Below are 22,418 nucleotides of genomic sequence, written 5' to 3' on the forward strand. Positions count from 1 at the left end.
TTAAGTTTGTGTCTCTGTTTTACAGCCAGCAGCCTGTTCCTGAGCGTTTGCGCATCCCAGTCAATCGCATCAGTATGCATGACTATGAGGCCTTACATTATGACAAGGAGAAGTTAAAGGAAGCCTGTGAGTATTGTTGCTCCAGACCCATGTGCTGCTTTTTCCATTAGGCATTATGTGAGCCTGTTTTGCAGACTACTCATTGATTTGGCATGGGTGTAACTATGGTTACTGGATTGCTAAGAACTTTTCTTTGTAGCTGTGTACTGACTTAAATTTTATGGGCCTGTCACCTTACTTCTTTTGTTCACAGCGATTCCACTGGGTATCATTGTAGTTCCAGGAGACAGTGATCTTGAACTATGCCGCACCCATATTGAAAGGCTACAGGAGGTAAGGAAGAAAAATGTTGCTTTTGTGTGTTCATTGCAAAGAAATAACCCATAGCTCTGAATTTCACCCTTGGGCGCAATCTGATTGGTGGGGATGGGGGTTGCTGCTGTAGTTCAGTGCACATTTTTTACAGTCAGATGCTTTTCCACAGGACTTGCCATTGTTCCAGCCATCATTCCAGCGTCTTGCCTTACAGGTTGGTACATGGTGCATTATGTGTTGTGGTTCCAAATGAGAATATTGCCATGTATTGTGATTCCATATGAAAAGATTGCTTTGCTTGCTAGACACAAGTAGTATACTACACAGCACTCAAGACAGTTACTTCAAAGTGCTCAAATAGATTTGCATACATTGATGTCTTAACTTTCCAGCCCTGCTAAAGCTGAGGTCACCCTGTGCTTTTTATAAGTAAATGTTTACCACTGGGTGAGGGCAGCCACAAGCATGACATATTCTTATAATGCATGGATAACATGTGCATTTTCTTAACTGATGGTCATTTACTCTGTCAGAACCTTTTTGCCATGCTTTCTGTGTGGTTATCTAAGTTCTCAGGCGCATGGCTACTTGTTCTGTGATCTATTATATGCATGAGTCACCCATTAATGACTTGTTGTTCCCAATGTGCTCCATGCTTCACCTAAGTGTTTTAAAAGTTTTCTGTGGGTTTGCAGTTGAAGGGTATGATTTATCCCTTATTTTAGAGGTAACTGCCAGTTCTGCGCATCCAAGAGATTATTTCATTTTCTCTAAGCTAAATTTGCATAATCGCCCTTAACAACTACTAGTTTGACATTGGACATCTTGAAAGGGTTTGCATTAAGTAGGAGTTTGCTAATCTGTCATAGAAAGCGTCTTTTTGATTTTTAGTAATTACTTGTTTTTATTATTTTATACATAATTTAGCATTTTACTTTGTTTTTTAATAAGGCTATTTTAAAAAATGATTCTATTTCTTTAAAGGATTATTTTGTAATTGACAAATAATTACAGGCATTTCCCAACTTGAGTTTTCAATTTCTGAGAAATTTTGCTAGTGAATTTTGGAAATCATGTATGGTATTTATGTTGTAAACATAATTTCAGTAGGCTGTACCAAGTTATTCGTGAACTTACAGTACAAGGTACTGATATTGGACAGCAGCTAATATGACTTGTGTAAATGATTAAACTTTTGAGAACAAAGATAAACAGTTAATTGCATTTTTATTATCACTTATAATGTTGACTTATGGATATAAAGAATGTAATGACCATGTGTCACTATCATAATTTGCCTATACAGGAACAGTGATATAATCCATGTTTTCATGTACAATTTTTTAAAATTTTATCTTTCTGTATATTTAGAAATTTTAGCATATCAACAATGCTGTGGCTAAAGCTGACCTGTTTCCTTGTAACAGTGACACTGACAACAATTTTGAAGGTGTAGATGTTTCTGGTACACAGATAATTTCCTTAGCCATTTTATCTAATTAAGGATAGTGCTGCATGTTTTTAAGGCAAGGCTATTGGAGTAACATCAGTTAGTTATGTCAAAACTATATCATTAAGTTAAGATATTGATAATGAAATGATCATAAATCATGAAATGCCAGCGCTTACAAATGCATTTAGGTCCTTTTGAATGTGTATAAATGAAACCTCTCACAGTACAACACTTTGTTTTACATAAACCTGCTAATTAATATAAAAGAATGACAAGAAATGAAAAGTGTATTCAGATTTAGAAAAGTAAAAGTTATCACTTCAAATAATTCTGTGATAAATGAAAGTAGTGGTAATTCAACACACACTCTTAAAAATAATGGTTCTTTAATGGCATTTTATGGTTCTTTCTTGGGTTGTATAGTTTCTTGTTCAACTTTTATTTCACCAAGCCCCATTTCATTCTAGTAAGGTTTCTTTGCATATGAAGTTGGTTCTTTAGAAAAACAAATATGTAGAAAAAAACCTGAAATCTTTAATGTTTGGTAGGCTCCCTAGCAGAACACTAAATCTACTTTTGTTATTGTATGCAGCAAGAATCCTTTAAAATCTGTACACTGTTATTTCACATATTTGTTAGCATCTCTTCATGGATTTGTACTGTTATGGAGCCTGTTGTGAATCTAAATGAATAATGGTTCTTTCTGAAATATTTATGTGGATGGGTCTTTTGGGAACCAAAAATGGCTCCCCTATGGCACTGCTCTGAAGAACCACTCTGGCACCTTTATTTTTAAAAGTGTAGATTGCTGCATACATACTTTAATAAGGCTAATTTGTGTTTATTTGTTCATATAGTATGCTTTCACAAAGTGAATAATAGGTTAATGACAATAATACTTATAGTTGTTTTTTTGACATGAACTAAAAACTGGCCATTTTTTAAACCTATGGAGAATTCCCTCACAGAGCAAAAGAAATTTAAGACAACTGGTAATATAATTAATATAGGTGTAAGCTAATATAAATGTCATATCTTTTTTTCACTTTGGAAAAAGCACTGCTTATAGAAAAACATTTGGTCAAAAATCAGTATCTATGTTAATTTCTGATCAGTTGTAATTTACAAATGATGTGTTTAATGCAGATATGCAAGGTCTAACTAACAACAAAAATTAAAGGTAAGCAGATAATGCAGATGCAGATAATTATGTGTAATCATCTGGAAATATAAAATATTGCTCTGTTCAACTTTATTAGGGTATTATTTTTCCATACATACTATTGAAGGGTTGGTAGGCCCCAAATAAGTATCATCAAATGTAATTTTTTTTTGTAAATTTTTTTTTTTTACAATTTGACAAAAGTCTACCTGAACTTTTTGAGCATCTGGAAGAATAATGTTTGTTTGGTCTCTAATCTCTGTATTTCATTCATTTAAAAAGGTGCAGACCATACCTGTACTAGAGCTTTTGGATAGATAGAATAAATGAATAAACTTGATTTGTCCCTGGGGGATATTTGGCTTTTTACCAAAGCTTTTTACATAAATAGGTACATAAATAGGTAGCGAAGTAAATAAATAGATAAATATATACACACACACACACACACACACTTTGACCTGAACACATACTAGAATGACTGTAAAGCAAGACTTTAAAAAGAAAGGAAACTTCTGACTTGGCTGTCACAGTCACAGTGAAGCATTATCCAGCCATATTGATGTTGGTTTAAAGGAGCCCCAGTAGCGTTATTTGACACACTTCTGCCGTATAATTCATTGGCTGGAAGTACTCAGTGTTAGTGGTCAGAGAGAATGTGCAGCTTGTTTGTAATTGCACTCAGTTTAGTTTTAATTCTCTCCTTTGCGGCTACTTCCAGGGGGGGCAGAGTCCTTCCTATAATTGAGTTTGCCCTTTTAATTAGCTTGTTGATTTGGTGTGACTTTCTTGAAATGTTACCAGCTGAGCACACCACAGCCTAAAAATCGCACTGGCCATCACAGAGTTACAGAAGATGTGAAGGATGTTGCTTCTCGCATTAAAGGAATGCAGTCTCCTAAGGAAAAAGAGCCTGCTCTGCCCTTTCTTATATAGTTGCTCTGTGTTGCAAGACCAGTTCAACTTGTCATTAATGTGGATTACTTCTATAAAATGGACATCAACAGGTGGTATACAAATAAAAACCTGAAGAATGCTCAACACCCTCTTATACGATACTTTAGTACTTTGCACCCATTGTGCATCTGAAATACGAAGGGTAATTATATGAACTGCAGTTAAAAGTACATAGAACAGTCCATTAATTTTTAAAGTAGTCAACATACATTTAACAGGTTTGAATACAGTAGTCCTCCCCTCTGAAATACAAGTTAATGAAAATTATTTGAGGTAGATCCATGTTGAGTGTTGACAAGAAACTTGTGAGGAAAAGGATAACAAGACATTCTCGTGGTATTGATGTCAAGAACCTTAATTCTTTCTTGACCACTGCCTATGATTTAAAACAATTAGTAGAAATAGGTTTTGAAAAATTTCACATTTGGAAAATGATTAATAGTTAATTGTGTAACTCTCCTTATCCTAACTTGGCTTTCTGTGTACAAGTAGATGGCAAATTTTGTGGATCTAGAGTAAAAACATTGGTGCTGCAACAGTATTTCATTCATATTGTGAGACATGGGTCTGAACACCACCAGACACACACTAACACTTTATAAAACACAAATTTATTAAATAAAGTCCACACAACACACAGTGCTCCTGCACCAATCACTATTAGCATGGGCCACCTTCCCAATGTCCTTGGACCGCCTTTCCTCTGCTCCTGGGAGCTTCGTCCTGCTCCCGACTCTAGCTCCTTGATTGTAGTGAGGCGGCCCCTTTTATTTCCACCCGGATGTGCTCCAGGTGTCTGATGACACTCTTCAGGCAGCACTTCCTGGTGTAGCAGAAGTGCTGCCTTATAACCGGAAGCACTCCAGGTGTCGCTGGAAGGATCTTCCTCCACCTTCCCAGGTGTGGCAGAAGTGCAGAGTTCCCAGACTTTAGGAGACTTGGGGCGTCCCCTAGCGGAAACCAAGGTTTGTGCCTCCTTGCTCTATCCCCGTGGTCCCCTGCTTATCCAAGGCAGTTTCCCCCTCGCGGCCCGGGAGACGTACTGACTGCCTCCCCGTCCTTCCAGGCATCCCGGCCGGGTCTGGCACCCAGCCTCCTGTGAAAATATTATGCAAGCATGCATTTTAAATACATTTCTATAACCTTTTTTCCCCATATTTGACACAGTATAAGGGTCACTACTTTAAAACCTTTCAAACCTGTGAATGCAAGCCTGCACAACTGCACCCAATTCTGAGCCTGCACGCTTTCAGCATGATTATTTATTTAAAACAGCTCTATGCCACAGACCACTCTTCACAGTCACTTAAAATGTGTTGGTGCAACTAAATATCAAAGCTTCATACTGAAGGAAACCACTCCAATGTTTCCAGTGCTTTCAAGTTGTAAAGTATGGCCAGGCACTTGGAGACAATTATTGACCTCTAAATCCCTTTCATTCATATAATAAATTAAAGGTCTGCTCATCTCTTGGATATAGTAGAGTGGGCAGCCAGATCAGGAATTCTTTCTGGTTTCTATTCCAGGATAGCTTAGCACTTCATTAGGTTAGACATATTGTTACCAGGTATCCTTAGAGTGATATCAAGAGAAAAAAAAAAGATTCCACTTGTGCCCATATAGCAGAACCTGGAAACAGCACACCACTTAATTTGCAAAAGATTGTGGAGGTTTTGTCATTGATTAGACATTCATGACTGCCTTTGGATCTGGCTCGCTCACGTTTAGTGATGATGTTGCTAATTACTATGGCAGCAAAATAACTACAGTGATGTGTAGATACACCTTGTCGATCTATGTATAAGAAAATGTCCCCAGAGTACTTGGCTGGCACTTTGTTGTGGCATTAATCTAAAACTGTTTGACTGCCAGCACAGTAATGGTTCATGAGGGTATAACTTGAGAAGTCTTAGGGCTCCTTTATACTTCACGCTTAGCACGTGTACGCACATGCTTAATGGCTGCCACAAATCCCCAGCGTTCATTTGACATGTCCTTCGAGCAGGTCCTCAGAAATTAACGTGTCACGTGCGCAAGTTGCAGTACCAACAAAAAGTTGGGGGGGTGCAGTTTGATAAAAGTTGGAATGTGACGTCAGAGTCTCTGTTTACTATCTACATGTGACAGAAAGTCTATATGCGGATCCTCCGGGATCGATGTGCGCTCATTGACGTTTGATGAATGGTTCGATGTGGTGAAGCAAAATACCAACATACAGGTGCATTTGTGGTGCTTTTATATTCAATCATCGCATATTCACGATTGCAATGACACAACACATTTTAAAAGTCTCACATACCATCTTTTGTGCCGTATTTATTTTTTTCTGGGGCTTCCTCCTGACCTGACAGCAGCAGCAAACAGCAATAGATCACCACACAGAGCACATGAAATGTATGATATTCCAACTCTCTACACATTTAGAATCCTTACATTTATACTTGATATCACTTTCATGATGAAATGCATTAAAGTATGTATGTTACATTTTAAAGATAAGTCATTAATTTTGTTTAAATAATGAATACAGTGGAACCTCGGTTCACGACCATAATTCGTTCCAGAACTTTGGTCGTAAACCGAGTTGGTCGTGAACCGAAGCAGTTTTCCCCATAGGATTGTATGTAAATACAATTAATCCATTCCAGACCGTACAAACTGTATGTAAATATGTAAAAATATGTAAAGATTAAGCACAAATATAGTTAATTACACCATAGAATGCACAGTGTAATAGTAAACTAATGTAAAAACATTGAATAACACTGACACAAAACACCCAGGCTCCCTGCTCAGCTATACGAGCTGGCTCGCTCGCGCTCTCTCTCTGTAGCACACACACCAACAAATCCCCTCCCTCAGGTACAGGAGCAGCCTGGCTCACGCTCTCTCTCTCTCTCTGTAGCACGAGCGCGCACACACACACCACCCACACCTATCCCCCCATCCCTTCCCTGTCAGCTGCTTGCTCTCTCTCTCTCTCTCTCTCTCTCTCTGCGCTTGCTCGCTCATGCTCTCTAATCTCTCTGTAGCAGGTGCTCGCGCAGCATTTTTTTTAAAATGAGTTTTAAGCACAGCAGAAAAAATAGGAGCATCGACCAAATCCGAAGTGCATTTAAAAACCAACTCACAAGCAACCAAAAAAGTAAGATTGCAGGAGATCACGCTATTAAACTTAAAGCCTGATCGCTGTAAACAATGTTTTTAAAATTAGTTTTAAGCACAGCAGAAAAAAAGGAACATTTGAAAAAAGAGAAAGGTAACATTGCACCTAATCACGCTATGAAAAACTCCATCTGCAAACACTTTCACGAGTTTTAAGCACAAGGAAAAAAGCGAACATTTGCAACAAATCGCGTTATGAACTGAAAAATTAACTTTTGAAAAATCCGTAATACAAAAACCACCAAGAAAACTAACCTTGCATGAGTCGAGTTCTGGCATGAAGTGTTTTCCTTCAGGTGTTTTCTCTCTTGTGATTTCTTGGGTTTCTGGTGCTTTTAGCTGTTTAGCTGGTGGGAGTGAAAGCCTCATGCAGCCATTCCAAAAAAGTTCTTGTGACCCAACCCTTCGTGTTTGCTGTCTGTCTGGCTTTGTTTACATTGTGCTGCTTGAAAGCAGGAGGGTTCTCAGATTGGTAAATGAGTAAACTGGTAAACAGTTTTTCCACCTCTTGTAATTTCTTTCTTTACTTTCGATTTCAATTTTCTTCAAAACTTTCTTCTCACCACTCTTCACTTGCTTAGAAGCCAATGGAAGGAGAACAATGAACAGAGCTCTTGCAGCTGCTCGCTCGCTCTCTCTCTCTTCTTTCTCTCTCAGGCTGCCTGTGGTGGGGGATGGTTCGCTAGCACGTACAGCCTGCAGATAGGCAGGCAAACACATGCAGCAATCTCCTCCTCCCCCTCCCCAGCAGGCACGTGCTCGCTCGCTCTTGCTCTCTCTCTCTCTCTCTCTCTCTCTCTCTCTCTCTCTCTCAGCTCAGCTCAGGCAGGCAAGGGAAACTGGCTTGTTCGTATACCGTGTGTGTGGTTGTGAACTGGGACGTTCGTGAACCGAGGTTCCACTGTACTGTTAATACTTACACACATGGGGGTGACACGGTGGTGGAGCAGCAGCACAGCTGTCTCACAGGGAGTCACGTCGCTGGTATTCCCTGCCTGGAGTTTACATGTTTACCTGCTGGGTTTCCACAGTGTGCTCCGGTTTCCTTCTAAAGATATGCAGATTTGGTGACACTAAAATGATGGTAGTGTATTTGAGTGCTTGTATTCACATTGCGATGAGCTGATGCCATGTCTAGGGATAGTTTCTGCCTCATGCCCAGTGCTTGCTGGAATGAACACATCCCTGGATTGATGGATTTAATCATTAAACATCCTTTTCAGAGATATTGCGGTAAGGTGTCATCGGAATTTAATGGGTGTTCCAGGCAATTCACAACAAGGAGAAGTCGAACCTGTTCTCACCATGATAATATCTCACACTGCCACCTGGTGGATTCCTCCAGATTTACGTAAAGTATGCACGCAAGTATAAACAGTAAAACCCTTGTTTGCATAGCAGGAGCATCCACTCGACCATGTGTTGCGTTGCGTGAAGTATAAACCTGGCCTTATGCTGGTCTGGTAAATCAACAGATTGAAATCTTTCATACTTGCTGAAAATGAAACTGGATATAAACATACCTCAAAACAAACAGAAGCTAAAAAATCTTTGGGTTTGGAAAGATATTACAATATTTTGATGCAGTTCTGGCAAAATAAAACTATATGCCATTATTTAGTTTAGTACAGTTAGTCCTACTAACTCAGCATTGGGAGATGACATGTTAAGTGAAACAGTGAAGCTTTTATTGTCAGAGAGTAAAATGTGTTTTTATTAGTATTTTCATCTCAAAACTGAATTGCTTACAAATGCAGCAGAAATTTCAATGTTGATGTTACTACCCAGTCTGAGAGAGTTTAGCATTGCGTGTATGATGTAGCCCAGCAGTGGACCAGAGCACTGTTCAGGTTTTCTTCCTGCCTGGTGCCAAATACTTCTTTTATATTCACTGATTCCCTATGTTTCCAGGCTTGATAACTGTGTTAGAAAAATGGATGCCTCCGTGCTTTTGGGTGGCATTTTATGTATGTACCTATGGTACAATCTGAGCAGGTCTGACCTCTTCCTACTCCCACATGCAATCCTGTTATTGACAGCAGCAGCCCTGTATTATCCAAGCCAGAGGTTCTTATGTGTGTTTTTTGGCGGGGGCGGGGGGTTGCCGTTTGTTTTTATCATTATAGATTTTTTTTTAAATTCTGTATAATTTTAATTTCCCCTTAAGGACAAGTATAGTATCTTGTCGATCTGTATGTCTGTCTGTCTGTCTGACTACATTCATATGTAGATTTCTTCTGTTGAAAGTGTCATAATCTCCATCTTAAAAACTGCGAAACAGTATTGAAGCAGTGCGTAGGTTAAGTGCGTCAGGGCAAGAAGAAAGTGTGCTCCATGGTGATAGAATTGCTTAAAGTGGAACTTAAGAGTATATCTGCAAATGTCAAAGTGAAAAAATGTTGGCATATGAAACAGCTCTTGAAAAGCACAAAGTCACTCAAGCAGATGGACAGAAGCTTTCACAGTGGCAAGCCAAGAATTGGGAAACAGCACAGAACAACATGAGCATTGTAATGCTGCAGGGTGAATATTCTATGTGAACATTTAGATGCAATATGCATGTGAAAAATACTTTTGTAAGTGTAGTTAAATATAATTACTAAAGTATGAATAAACAGTACACATATTGTTTGTTATATTTACAAATGCACAACCATTAAATAAACTTAGGATGGTCAGGAGAAACAGTCATGGAGTTTGAGGTAGGGTTTATTTTTTAAACAAATTAGCCATTTGTTCTGTATCTCACCTGTATTTAAACCTTTTTTGGGTCAATCAGAAAAACAAATTTTAATCTTAAGAAATTCTGATTTTTTTTTTTAAACATTCAGCACAAGAGTGAACAGGAGTTAGTAAGAATGCATTATTTGACTGTACCAGAGAATATTAGAATTGTTAGTACAATAACATGCAACTATAGCTGTTCTATAATAACAGTTAATCTTGAAAGCTGTGCAATAAGTGTTTTTTTATAAAGTAAATTTATAAGTGAATTTTAAAACACTACAAGAATAGAGTGTTAAACACTCAGTGTGTTTAAAAAGAGTTGCTTTTGTTTTTCCTTGGTTTGTTATCTTTATATTGTGCATACTACCATAAAATAACTCGACACTTGAGTGTGGAGATTCTGACATAAGAATGTACAGGGTGGGGGGAAACTTTTCAAGATGAGTGGTGACCGTGGTGGCCATTTTGAAGTCGGCCATTTTGGATCCAACTTTTGTTTTTTCAATAGAAAGAGTGACACATCAAACTTAGTGGGAATTTCACAAGAAAAACAATGGTGTGCTTGGTTTTAACGTAAATGTATTCTTTCATGAGTTATTTTCAAGTTTCTCTTTGTTTACAGCCATTGACATGTCGCAGAGGTTAACACGTGAGGAGCGAATAGAAATTGTGTTGATGTCTGGTGAACGCAGTAACCGGGTCATTGCAGCAGATTTCAATGCAAGACACCCTATCTCCCATGCTACAGTTAGCAAACTGCTTGCTAAGTTTCGTGAAACTGGTTCAGTGTTGGATTTGCCAAAATGTGGACGCATGAAAACTGTCACTAATGAAGAAACATCAGTGGCTGTCCTAGCTTCATTCAGCAAGAGCCCACAGCGTAGCACTCGCCGCATGTCACTGGAGAGTGGCATTAGTCGAACATCCCTTCGGCGGATATTAGCTACTCACAAATGGCACCCTTACAAACTCCAGCTACTGCAGCATCTCAACGAGGATGACCCAGATCGGCGCACTGAATTTGCAGAATGGGCAAAACAAAAATTGAAACAGGACCCTCAGTTTACACAGAAGATTTTGTTCAGTGATGAGGCAAACTTTTATGTGAATGGTGAAGTTAACAAACAAAACCATCGCTATTGGTCTGACACTAACCCACATTGGATAGATCCTTTCAAGACTGTTGGAACAAAAAAATTGATGGTATGGTGTGGTATATGGGGTACAAAGATAGTGGGGCCATTCTTCATCAATGGAAACCTCAAGGCCACTGGATATACGAAATTGCTACTTGATGATGTGTTTCCATCTTTATGCACTGAAGCTGGCACGTTCCTGAGTTTTTCCAGCAAGATGGTGCACCACCACATTATGGTTGTCAGGTCCGAGCATTCTTAGATGAACAGCTTCCTGGAAAGTGGATTGGTCGTCGTGGGCCAGTTGAATGGCCCCCAAGGTCTCCCGATCTGACCCCCTTAGACTTTTATCTTTGGGGTCATCTGAAGGCAATGGTCTATGCTGTGAAGATACGAGATGTGCAGCACCTGAAACTACGGATACTGGAAGCCTGTGCTAGCATTTCTCCTGCTGTGTTGCTATCAGTGTGTGAAGAGTGGGAGAAGAGGGTTGCATTGACAATCCAACACAATGGGCAGCACATTGAACACATTTTATAAGTGGTCAGAAACTTGTAAATAACTCATGAAAGAATAAAGTTACGTTAAAACCAAGCACACCATTGTTTTTCTTGTGAAATTCCCAATAAGTTTGATGTGTCACATGACCCTCTTCCTATTGAAAAAACAAAAGTTGGATCCAAAATGGCCGACTTTAAAATGGCCACCATGGTCACCACCCATCTTGAAAAGTTTCCCCCCTCACATATACTAATGTGCCACAAACAGGAAGTTAATATCACCAACCATTCCCATTTTATTAAGGTGTATCCATATAAATGGCCCACCCTGTAGATAGCTGCAACAGCATGATCTTAAAATGAGCTTTAGAACTGAATTTATAGAAAAAACATACTGTATTTTGCTGTGGTTTTTAGTAATCATAGCTTTGTTTCATGATTTTTGGCAAAATCACAGCATGGGCTTGTAGTACTCATCTTTAGTCTATGGCCCCAGTGCCCTATTAAGTTTTAAATTTGTTATGCTAAAACCCTTAACAAAGATTGTTTATAATATATCTGAGAGAAAACATGTTTATATAATTATGGTAAAACAAATTAAATTGCTAATTGTAACTAACCCCAAAACAATCATTTATATAGTTCATCATTCACTTCATAAACATAACCAAAATTAATTTCTTGACTATTTAAGACTCTTTAATTTGCTGTTATTCTTGAGAAATTGAACCATTCCTTGCTTACTTGATAGAACTGCCAGGTTTGGTCATTTTTTCACTTGGTAAACCTTTAGCAGATGCTTTCTATTTTGCTTTGGATTAAGCTAAGTTGTAATACATACATGAATGATTAGAAAGTACAAGTATCAAAACCAACAGAAAATAAGATGAAACAGTTGCTCAGAAAGCATACATTTAGATTAGTAAGGGAAAGTGGTGAAAAATTATTTTAATTAAATACACTACAGGGCAAAATTTTTAGAACACCTCAGTTTTTCCAGTCTTTCTGGAAATGCACGCAGTTTAATGTCTTGATGTTTGATGAAATCAAGACATAAAATAAATAAACAATGACAAATAAAAAATAAGTCAAGGAATTATTAAGTGTACATTAAGTTTTGTTAAATTTTTTTATTCAGAATGCCAGTCACTTATTGCAAGTCATCAACTCTGCCTCCAGCAAAAGAACTCCAGACCATCACACTTCTTTCTCCATGCTTGACAGTTGGCTTCACACACTGAGGAACCATCCTTACACCATCTCAATGGCGTACAAACAACGTGCATGACGTAACCAACGATTTGAAATTTTGATTCTTCGGACTTAAGACATTCTTCCAGTCTGCAGTAGTCCATAGCCGATATTTCAAGGCCATGTTTTGTCTTTGAAGGAATGGCTTTCTTACTGCCGCTCCCCTGTCAAACCTCCTCTTCACAGCAGAAACTGAAACTTACTTTTTTTTTCTTTTTTTTTTTTTTGATTACTTTTAAGGTGTGCTTGCGGCTTTTGTGCCATGAGGTAATTATCATGCAAGCTGGTGACCCTCAGAAACTTGTCATCTGTTTGGGTTGCAAGATCTCTTCCTATCAGAGTTTCTTACAGTTTCAAGTTGCCTTTGGACTGTGTACGACACCATACTCACTGACAGTTTGATTTTTTTGCAATTTCTTTAAATGAACAGCCTACACTTGTAAGGGTAATAATGCTCTGTCTCATTTGTTAATTGATGTTTTCTTTCCATTTTCACTAGAATATTGTCCAAGTAGTACTTCTGAGTTTGTAGGAACACATTCTGTTTCAACACTGCTTTAAGATAGAAAGATTGTTTTTAAGTAATTAACAAAAGTTGGGACACCTGTGCAAATTGCTTGCTCCAGCTTGCAAGGCTTAATTTACTTTAATTAAGCTAATGTTAGTATAAGGCATTGGAATTCCAAAAAGTCATCTACCTAATGATGAATTTCATACTATTGATGGTACAGTTTTGAATGGTAGTATTCGGTTTCCAGTATATTATTTGGTATTTTAGAGCTGTGACAAATTACCAGTGTGATATTGTTACTTTTCTTTTTTTTTTATTCCAGGAAGGTGAAGGAGCAAAATCAAAGGCTTTGTCCTCCCAGAAGCTTTCCCCCAAATGGTGTTTCTTGGACTGTGAGTATAGTTGTAGTTGGCAGGGTGGAAGGAACAATACCTAAAAGCCTTTCAGACTTTGAAAGTAGTACATTGTGGATTAATCTACACCTTGTCTACACTTGGATGTCTTTCTCAGTGTAACAATGGATATTATTTGGCAATTTCTAACAGAAGATAAAGTGTCAGTAAAAATTTAAGTATATGCTTATAATTGGTCTGCTGAGTGTTGTTTTGAAACTAGTCAGTAATTGGTCAATTGTTTGTCTAGAATAGTGCTCTTTAATGTCAGCAGACTGACTTGGAAAAAATCAATAACATGCTTACAACTTATTACTTAGTAATACTTCTTGGGACAAATGATAAGCTGATTTTTGATAATCTGACAGTACTATAACCTTGAGAAATACCCATATTACAGTTGTGAGCACAGCTAGGGTAACGTTAGTGGTCCTGTAGTATCAGAATGGTAGACTTCTTACTTATTAGAATGATAGAAACAGTCCAGGTCCATGCATGAACTGAGTATCCTCATCATATGCTCATAGGTTAGAGACGCATTTAGATGTTAATGACCATCTCTGTCTCGTTGTTTTATTTCAGCAAACACAGCTGACCGGTTCTACCGAATTGACAGAGCACAGGTAAGAGGAATTTCTTGCTTTTTTCTTTTCAAAAATTGTTGGCCACATTAAGAATGAAAGTGAATTATTTCCCCATTTGCAGGAACATCTGAACTATGTAACAGAGATAGCACAGGATGAGCTTTTCATCCTGGACCCTGAGCTCATCGTCACTGAGACTGTCAGCACATCTCCAGGAATGCCTGACACTGCATGCTCTTCTGGAGAGCCTGACAGCTGTGTACCTCACCACTTTGCATTCCCATCCTCATCTTCCTCACCAGCACCATCACCTGTGCCCAGGTATGCATTTTCAAGTAATGGCTTTTGTCTGCAAACTCATGCTGAGAAAAACTGTGCCTCAGTTATTTTCTTATTAAGGTTCATTAATCTGCTCAACTCTTCACTGCCTGAAAGAAGCATATAAATGATTATTTTTGGTTACTGTGCGCAACTGGCTTTGACCATGACATTTTTACTGTCATACTTTGTATTTGTAAAATAGTAAATATCTGTTGTTTCCGTGTGAGTACAGAACGACATTATCCATATTTACAAAGGACTCTTCTCTCATATTTGCTAGGCATTTTCCTACTGCATTCATTTCTTTACACCATCATTTGTTCCAGCTGATTTGTTTGATTTCATAGTGCATTATTTTTTTAATATTTTGTTAAATACTTTCTAAGATTCTGCTAGTGCCTGTCAATGCTTCATTTTGAGTTTAAGCCTAGCATGGTTTTAATATTATTCTACTTGGTTGATTTTCATGTTTGTGTCATGCATTGCAGCTAGGTTTGGCCTGTAAAATGTCATTTGACAGCATATTCAATTACTTGTGCACTGTAAAAGTGATTAATTAATTAATTTCGCCTAGGTCTGTGTGTGTGTGCTTCTTATATTAAATTAGTGTATTTGTATGTTTTATGTAAAACAGTGGGGGTTTTTTTAGTGTTAAGATATTTTTTAGTTCTAGTTTTTGTTTTTCTATTATTTTTTAGTTTTAGTTTATCACCATTTTTGTTTTAGTTTTTATAAATTTTCAATTTTTCATCCATTCAAGTTTATTTTTTGTTTTTATTTTAATATTTTGTTTTAACCATCAAAAATATCCAGCTGGACACTGTTTTCCAAGTCTAACATGTAGTGGTCATTATTGTTGTCAATTTGTTTTTCATTCACGTTGTACTTGCCAACAACATACATATAATTTCACTATATATGACAGAACTCAATGCTTTCATGATAATAATACAACAGTTCAGGACTTGCACAATAATCAAAAAATATCAAACTTAAATACAGTGTCATTGGTTAATTTAACATGTTAAATGTTTAAGTGAATGATCACTTAATTTTAACAAACTCTTTCATTTTTATTTTTGTGATTCCCTTTTTGAGCAATGTGACCACCACATGCATATAATCTTATGTTTATTTTTGATATTTGCTGATGTCTTATACCCATTTGCTATGTGTATTCTACCCATTTCTAAATTATAAAAGTGTATTTGTTTTGAAGGAACTCTTACTTTGTTTTTTTTTCTTCAAATGCTGTTGAAGTCACTACTTGAAATATGTTAATAACAGTGATAACAGAAATAGAGATGAAAGCTTTTCCATGTATCTAGTGCATTTCTACAATCATATTATTTACACCAAATACTGAACATCTCTTATAGCAACATCTCGGTTAATTCACTTAATAAGCTACATGCAAAACCTGAGTAGCTCCCAGCGAGCCTAAAGTAGGTGGATGCAATTTAACAACACATGTTGGAATAAACTTATGAATTTTGGAAATTGAGAGTGCTTAATGAAAAAATTGTAATATCCTGTTGTAAAACAGATACGCATACTCAGTCAATGTACACATTCCATACAGACTCTGACCAGGCTAGTAGTCAAATCTGAGCTCATTGTGTTTCATGACAGAAACTTTCTTTGTGACACCACTCTGCCCATGTTAAAACATCAGTGTTTGTAACCTGTGTTAAAATAAATGGATACATGTAATTATCACTTGATTGATTGCATTGATTGTAAGGATATACAGGGAGAGTCACTCAAAGAGGCCCCAAATATTCTGCTGTAACTCCTGTTAGGATGAAGCAATCTGAACCAAAAAAATATGCTATATACCTTGGCGTATGTGTAATCAATTGCATCACATGTGATGCTCTACGTGGTTTCCGTTTTCTGCCAGACACATTTCGATGGGGCACTCCTGAACATACAGTATCAGCAAGCATCTCGGGGAGGAGGGTTTGGGATGGAATAGCAGCAATTTCTCGTTGGATATTTTCCTTCAAATCTTCCACAGTTCAAGGCTTGTTCCGATAGACTTTTTCTTTGAGCATACCCCAAAGGAAGAAGTCTGGTGGTGTCAGATCCAGCGACCATGGTGGCCAAAGCTCCTTTTAAATTACCCTGTTGCCCAAGAAGAACTCAATTTCTGCCATGCTCCTTGCTGTTGTATTACATGTTGCTCTATCTTGCTGACAGTAACTTTCCGTAAACTCACAATCATCCAGTTGATTCTGACATTGCCTAAACGATTGGTGACCCAGTAAGTTCGCACCATGAAGATGCTCTGCTCAATACTATATACAACCATCCTGATGAGAAGTTGAGTGACTGAGTGAAGGGATATGGGCGGTATGCACCCAGAAGTTGTAAACAGAAGTTAAACATTGTAATGGCTGTCCAGTGTCTACCTTATCGCTCTGACACAGGGGCATCCCGGCTTGTTCGAAGCTCCGTATATTGAGGAGTACATTTCACGTTGTTTCGTTCAGATTGCTTCATCCTAGCATGAGTTATTACAGAATATTCGGGGCCTCTTTCAAATGAATCTCCCTGTATAAGGATAAATTGTAAAGATGTTGAATGTATCTTTACTTACAGATCTGAGTCACTACTTGGTAGAAACATGTTCAATATGAATTAAGTGTTTTCTGTTACTAAGTTGATCTCTGTGAGATGCACATGTCTGAAGTTGTATGTTTTCACCTATCCCTTATTGCACATTTGCTAAAGTTCTGCCTGGTCTGATGAGGAGCCTCAGTCAACAACAGTTTTTCAAATCTCTTTGTGAGTTTTCAATTGGATTTAACTGTAAGCCTTGGCTTGCCCACTCTAAGCATCCTTCTCAGAGTAACATAGGCTGTACATATGGGGCTGTTGTTTTATAACAATACAAATTGAGGTTTCTATAAAATTAGGCTGAGTGCCTTTAATTGCTCTTTTTTATCCTATGAATGCCCCCTGTTCTTATTACTAAGGAGCATTCACATTGTTGTCCAGATTAAGCCATTAAAGCACATTAGACAGTCAAGAAAGCAAATGTATCAACTGGTTACAGAATACCTAGCCTAAACTTTTTTACATAGTTAATTGCAAGCAACAAATATTATAGCATAGTGGTACACTTTTAAACTACCATCTGTAAATGAGCTTTTTCTTTTAGATTGCTTATTACCTGTATGTTAGGTTACTTTCATAAATCATTTTTGAAATATTTAAAGGCAATTATATTTTTTGGATTAGAGCTTATTAAAACAATAGGCATGTGTTGATACCTGAAATCTGTTTTATTTATGTTGCTTGTACAAAAAAAAATTATAAATTTAAGTCACTTCTTCACCATTATACCCACAGTGACAATTGACTTCACCATTATATTATACCCACAGAGACAAATACAATGTCAAATCCACCATACATACCCTGTAAATACACATTGCAGTTTTCTTAACTTGCAGTAGGGTTTTCTAATCAAGTGTTAGAATGATATTGTCTCATATTATTAACAGTACATATTTAAAATGAACATAATAAATTCTCAATATGTGGCTTCCAGTGAAGGCATATTATCTAAAAGTGATTGACTGGGCACACTGCAGTTAGTGATCTGTTTCTTATTTTAGGTCTTGAAGACACACTGTGTAACTGACTAATAAAGTGATATGCAATACGAAAAAAAAGAAAACTTTTCTTGTTTAGGAAGTCATTTCTAAAACTTAAAACAATAGTGTTATTGTGCATTTTAAATAGATTGTTTAAAGAGCAGTAATATAATACAGTATTTACTCGTGTACCACACACCCTCGTGTAAGACGCGCATCCTAATTTTTACAAAGAAAATCACGAAAATAGTTTTGCCCTGTGTACGATGCGCATTGTGATTGTATAGGAAGCGTTTAGAGAGAGCGCGAGTGCGCGAGCAAACAAGAGAGATTGCGAGAGAGCGAGTGCAGAGAGAGAGAGAGCGAAAGTAAGCAAGTGAGAGAGAGAGCGCGCGAATGCGCAAGCAAGCCCAAGCAGAAGTAAACATTACAGAATTACATTTCCTCGTGTATGACACGCACCTGATTTTCTAATGCTAATTTTCAGGAAAAAATGTGCAGGTGGTACACGATGTAAATACGGTATTACTATGGTTTTACTTGGGTGATGACCTATAGGCAGTTTGTTTCAGTGGCAGAAAATCAGCATTATGCATCTAGGCACCCAGTGCCCCACTGTTCTAGTCACATGATATAATTTTGAAAACTACAGAGTGACAAAATCATTGTATGTTAAGAATGGAATGAGCTAAAATTTTCAGCTCATCATTTCTGCTTATTAAAATAATGTTTAACATAATAAACAGTAAGTACCTGTCCTTTTTGATTCCAGGTGTCCTTGCGTCTGAATTCATTGATGACTGCCTGCTTTCACTTTGTACTGGAATTTCAAAATTGCATCAGTAACACTGTATTTTGTTTCCGCTTTTCCAAAGGTCACATTAAAAAAAAGTGCAAGTCTCTTGCTACACTTCTGAAGAAGTTTAGGTTTTTAGTAATTCTAAGTGTATGTTCCTAGTTACTCTTTTTTACTTTATAGGCCATCGTTATGATTGAGTTAAAACTTAAAAAATTATACATTCATTTTTAACATTATATTGGTCTACTAGCTAAATATAAAAGCTGTAAAGGCTAATGTGACTTTAAGAGAGCTTTGAGATGTACAGGTAGTTCTAATTAAGGATAAGATGCCTCTCATAAGAATGCAACACTTCTCTAATTCTATTTCAAAACAAAAGATTGTGTGGTGTTTGTTTCTCTGTTGTTCCCAAATGTTTCCTCAAGATTCTATTACATCTTGACATACACCATCTCCTTTACTGTCAAGTAAACTGGAAGAGTTTAATCTTTGACATGAACTGTCAACAATATTAAGCAGACAAGTGTATTTCTTCTGAAAGTGCCAACCAACCGAAGTAAAAAATAGTTTTGACTGAGTGCTCAGTAAGATTTGACTTATCAAAATGTATTTTTAGTTGCTTGAAAACTCTTATCAAGTCAAATTATAAACATTATAAATTAAATTCTGTAAATCAAATAACAGAAAATCTAGTATAAATGTATTTAACTTGAGCATGACTCATTGTAAATGCATTCTGACAACATTGTTTTAGTGCATCATATTTATTTGTAGTTTGAACTGAAGTTTATAGCGCAGAAAAATGATTTGAACTTTGTTACAAAGGATTATGGTCTGTGGTATTTCTGGTTTGTGAATTGGGCAGACTCATTAACTGCCACAGTGTTCCTCTGTCTAGCAATTGTTAAGCACTCCACTAAAGCTTCTGTCCAAGGGAAAGGCCAGCACTCTTTTATGTGTCAAGTTGGATGGCGGTGTCAAGCAGACATGGGAGGTTTGAGGTTCCTATCTGGACCTTACAGGGCAGTCAGTTTATTCTGCCCCTTTGACTGAAATGTCCCATTTTGTCTCTTTTCTCTCTAACCAATCCCCCCTTCTGTCCTACCCACCAGCCCAACCAGCCCTTTTTCGGACAGCGAGGCCACGGCTCGGCGCCGCAGGAAGCCTCTCTTCTCCTCTTCCTCTGGTTTTCCCTTTCCTATCCGAAAGAGGTACTACCTTCAGCCTTATCTTCTTCACCCATCTTCATCTTCCTTGTATCCCTTCCTCCAGACACCCTTTCACTGTCGGTGCTGCTGGGTACCGCCATCCACTTCAGATCAAAAAGAGTATATAGCCATTTTTTTACCTATGATTAATTCTGATAGATTTTCATGCAGAAGTTAGTTAACCTTGGAAATGGGATGGTGGATTCAACCAGAGCTCTCAAACCTTCTTTTTAGATGGCATATTAGTTTTATCAAAAGAATGATTGGTGGAAAGTGTGCATGTCTAACAAGTTCCTGATTCATATTCCTGTGGATTACCATACTACACCTCGCTTATCTTGGGGGTAACCCTGCATTTCTGCATTTGCCTGACTACAAGAGAGAGTGTGTTAAGTTGAAAACTCTTGTGTGATGCTGTGACTGCTCTATCATCCTCTTGTTCTTATGGCAAAATCTGCTTGACAGCCATAGTGGTATTTGCAGTAATACTCCATATTGGTGCACCACTGTTTTCCAGCCTTTTTAGTGCTAGGTGGGGCATACTTCTGGTGGGTTGAGAGTGAAATGCATTAAGCAGAATTAATCCACCCCAACAAGCTGACAACAGTACAGGGGCCCTTTTAGGGGACTGGCTTCACTTTCTGGCGATTCTCTCTTCCTGTAGGCTCCCAGAGCTACAGAGGGGCTCCCAGCGGAAGCGCGTTTCCAGCGACAGCTCGGTTGCCGAGGCACTGGCCCACAACGAATCTCTGAGGCTCACAAAGCCAGAGCTCAGCAGGTGAGAAGTTTAAGAACAAAGAGTTGCAGGCATGGATAGCATGGGGCAGCCAATACCAGCAGGGGTGCGGCTTATTGCCAGTTCACAACAGCCTCACAAAAGAGCTCAACGGGGATGTGTTGAGAGCCCCCATTGGATCCCTACTAATGAATGATATGTACTGTGGGTCTCTTGCTGTGCTTAAGATGCACAGAGTTATGCAGTGCTTGTCCAACTTCATAGAAGAGATTGCAAACAGACTTTTGCTTCTGCTCTTCAAACCTAAGCCAACAGCATGCTGATGAGTTGTACTAGGTCTAGATTCCTTGTGTTGATATAAAATTAAACTTATTGTCACTACCTTCTTAGTTTCTGTAGGTTGTTGGAGATTCTAACTTACTTTTTTTTTTAAATATACAGAAAAGGTGCAAAGATTGTGAGTGTCCATCGTTCCAATACAACAGCAGCAGATTTCAGACCAGAAGGGAGGTAAGCCCATTAGACTTATATGGCTACATTCAAAAGGTTGTGGGAAGCTGATATGGAATGTTTCTTCTTTTTGTGAAGAAAGGCAAATACTGACAGGCAGAGATGTTATATGAGATGTGGGTCTCTAGCATGCAGATTTGAAGATGTTCACTTGTAAAAAAAAAAAAAAAATTATTAAAAAGTGAAAATTGTTCTTGAATCAGAATCACGTGGTCATGTACAGCATGTAATGGCAACAATTGAAGATTGCGTCATTATAAAGTATTTTTTGTAGGCGGCTGTGTTGGTATTTATGTACTGTTAGTTCTCTTGTGCAGTGTACTTACATAGGGGAGAGCCACTTGTTAAACTTGCGCAAAGGTTTGCTTTCTTTCTCATTTAAGTGTATGAGGGTAGTGAACTAGTATCCTCCATGATTGTTTGGAAGCTCCATTGTGAGAGTGTAAAGACCATATTTTTTTTTTCTTCAGCAAAGTAAGTAAAACATAAGGATGACCCGAGAGAAGCAGTGCACACTAGGAGTTCCTGCTCCAATAGTCTTTAAAGAGAAGCCACCATATAACTGCTCATGCATGGAGCAGAAAATGTCTTAAGCACTCTCACTGCCATGGCTGTCCTTTTGGTCATTCCTTTATAACGTGGTGGATGAAACAACAACAAGAAACAGTGACTTAGCTCTGGTGTGAATATCCAATTATCGACTAAAGAACTTAAGTGACTTTTCTGCAAACCATTAATTAAAAGCCTGCTGTCATCAAGTTAGTAATTGGCTAAGGTAGACTTTGTTGTCAGTTGTCTCTTCCAAAAATTCCTTGTATAAAAGAAAATCTGCATTTGACTGCATAACATTTAGCTTACTGTTTCTAGCTGGCGCCTTAGATCATACTATGAAGTCCTGGGCATCATTCTGGCAATATTTCACATTACTTTTGCCCACTTTTTCTACTGCAATACTGCGCTATTGATCTTGAAACTCATGCATGGGGTGTCTTATTTGTTTCCTGTCTGCATGAGTTTTTAATTTTT

The 22,418-nt window shown here is 37.8% G+C and overlaps 1 protein-coding gene across 6 annotated transcripts in view; it reads left to right on the plus strand.

Annotated features, from left to right (window-relative positions):
* The window catches only part of dgkza (diacylglycerol kinase, zeta a), a 226,338-nt gene that overhangs the window by 184,173 nt on the left and 19,747 nt on the right, over positions 1-22,418 (plus strand). For 3 of the 6 annotated variants that reach the window (XM_039754799.1, XM_039754753.1, XM_039754762.1), the window contains 9 exons: positions 26-126; positions 314-393; positions 545-589; positions 13,560-13,629; positions 14,212-14,252; positions 14,335-14,534; positions 20,051-20,149; positions 20,811-20,924; positions 21,324-21,392. In XM_039754799.1, the coding sequence (XP_039610733.1) occupies positions 26-126; positions 314-393; positions 545-589; positions 13,560-13,629; positions 14,212-14,252; positions 14,335-14,534; positions 20,051-20,149; positions 20,811-20,924; positions 21,324-21,392 (819 nt within the window). The remainder of the gene's footprint in view (positions 1-25; positions 127-313; positions 394-544; positions 590-13,559; positions 13,630-14,211; positions 14,253-14,334; positions 14,535-20,050; positions 20,150-20,810; positions 20,925-21,323; positions 21,393-22,418) is intronic. The other 3 variants (XM_039754780.1, XM_039754771.1, XM_039754788.1) reach the window with 3 other exon arrangements.

Source organism: Polypterus senegalus, chromosome 1, assembly GCF_016835505.1.
Source record: "Polypterus senegalus isolate Bchr_013 chromosome 1, ASM1683550v1, whole genome shotgun sequence".
Lineage (NCBI taxonomy): Eukaryota > Metazoa > Chordata > Cladistia > Polypteriformes > Polypteridae > Polypterus > Polypterus senegalus.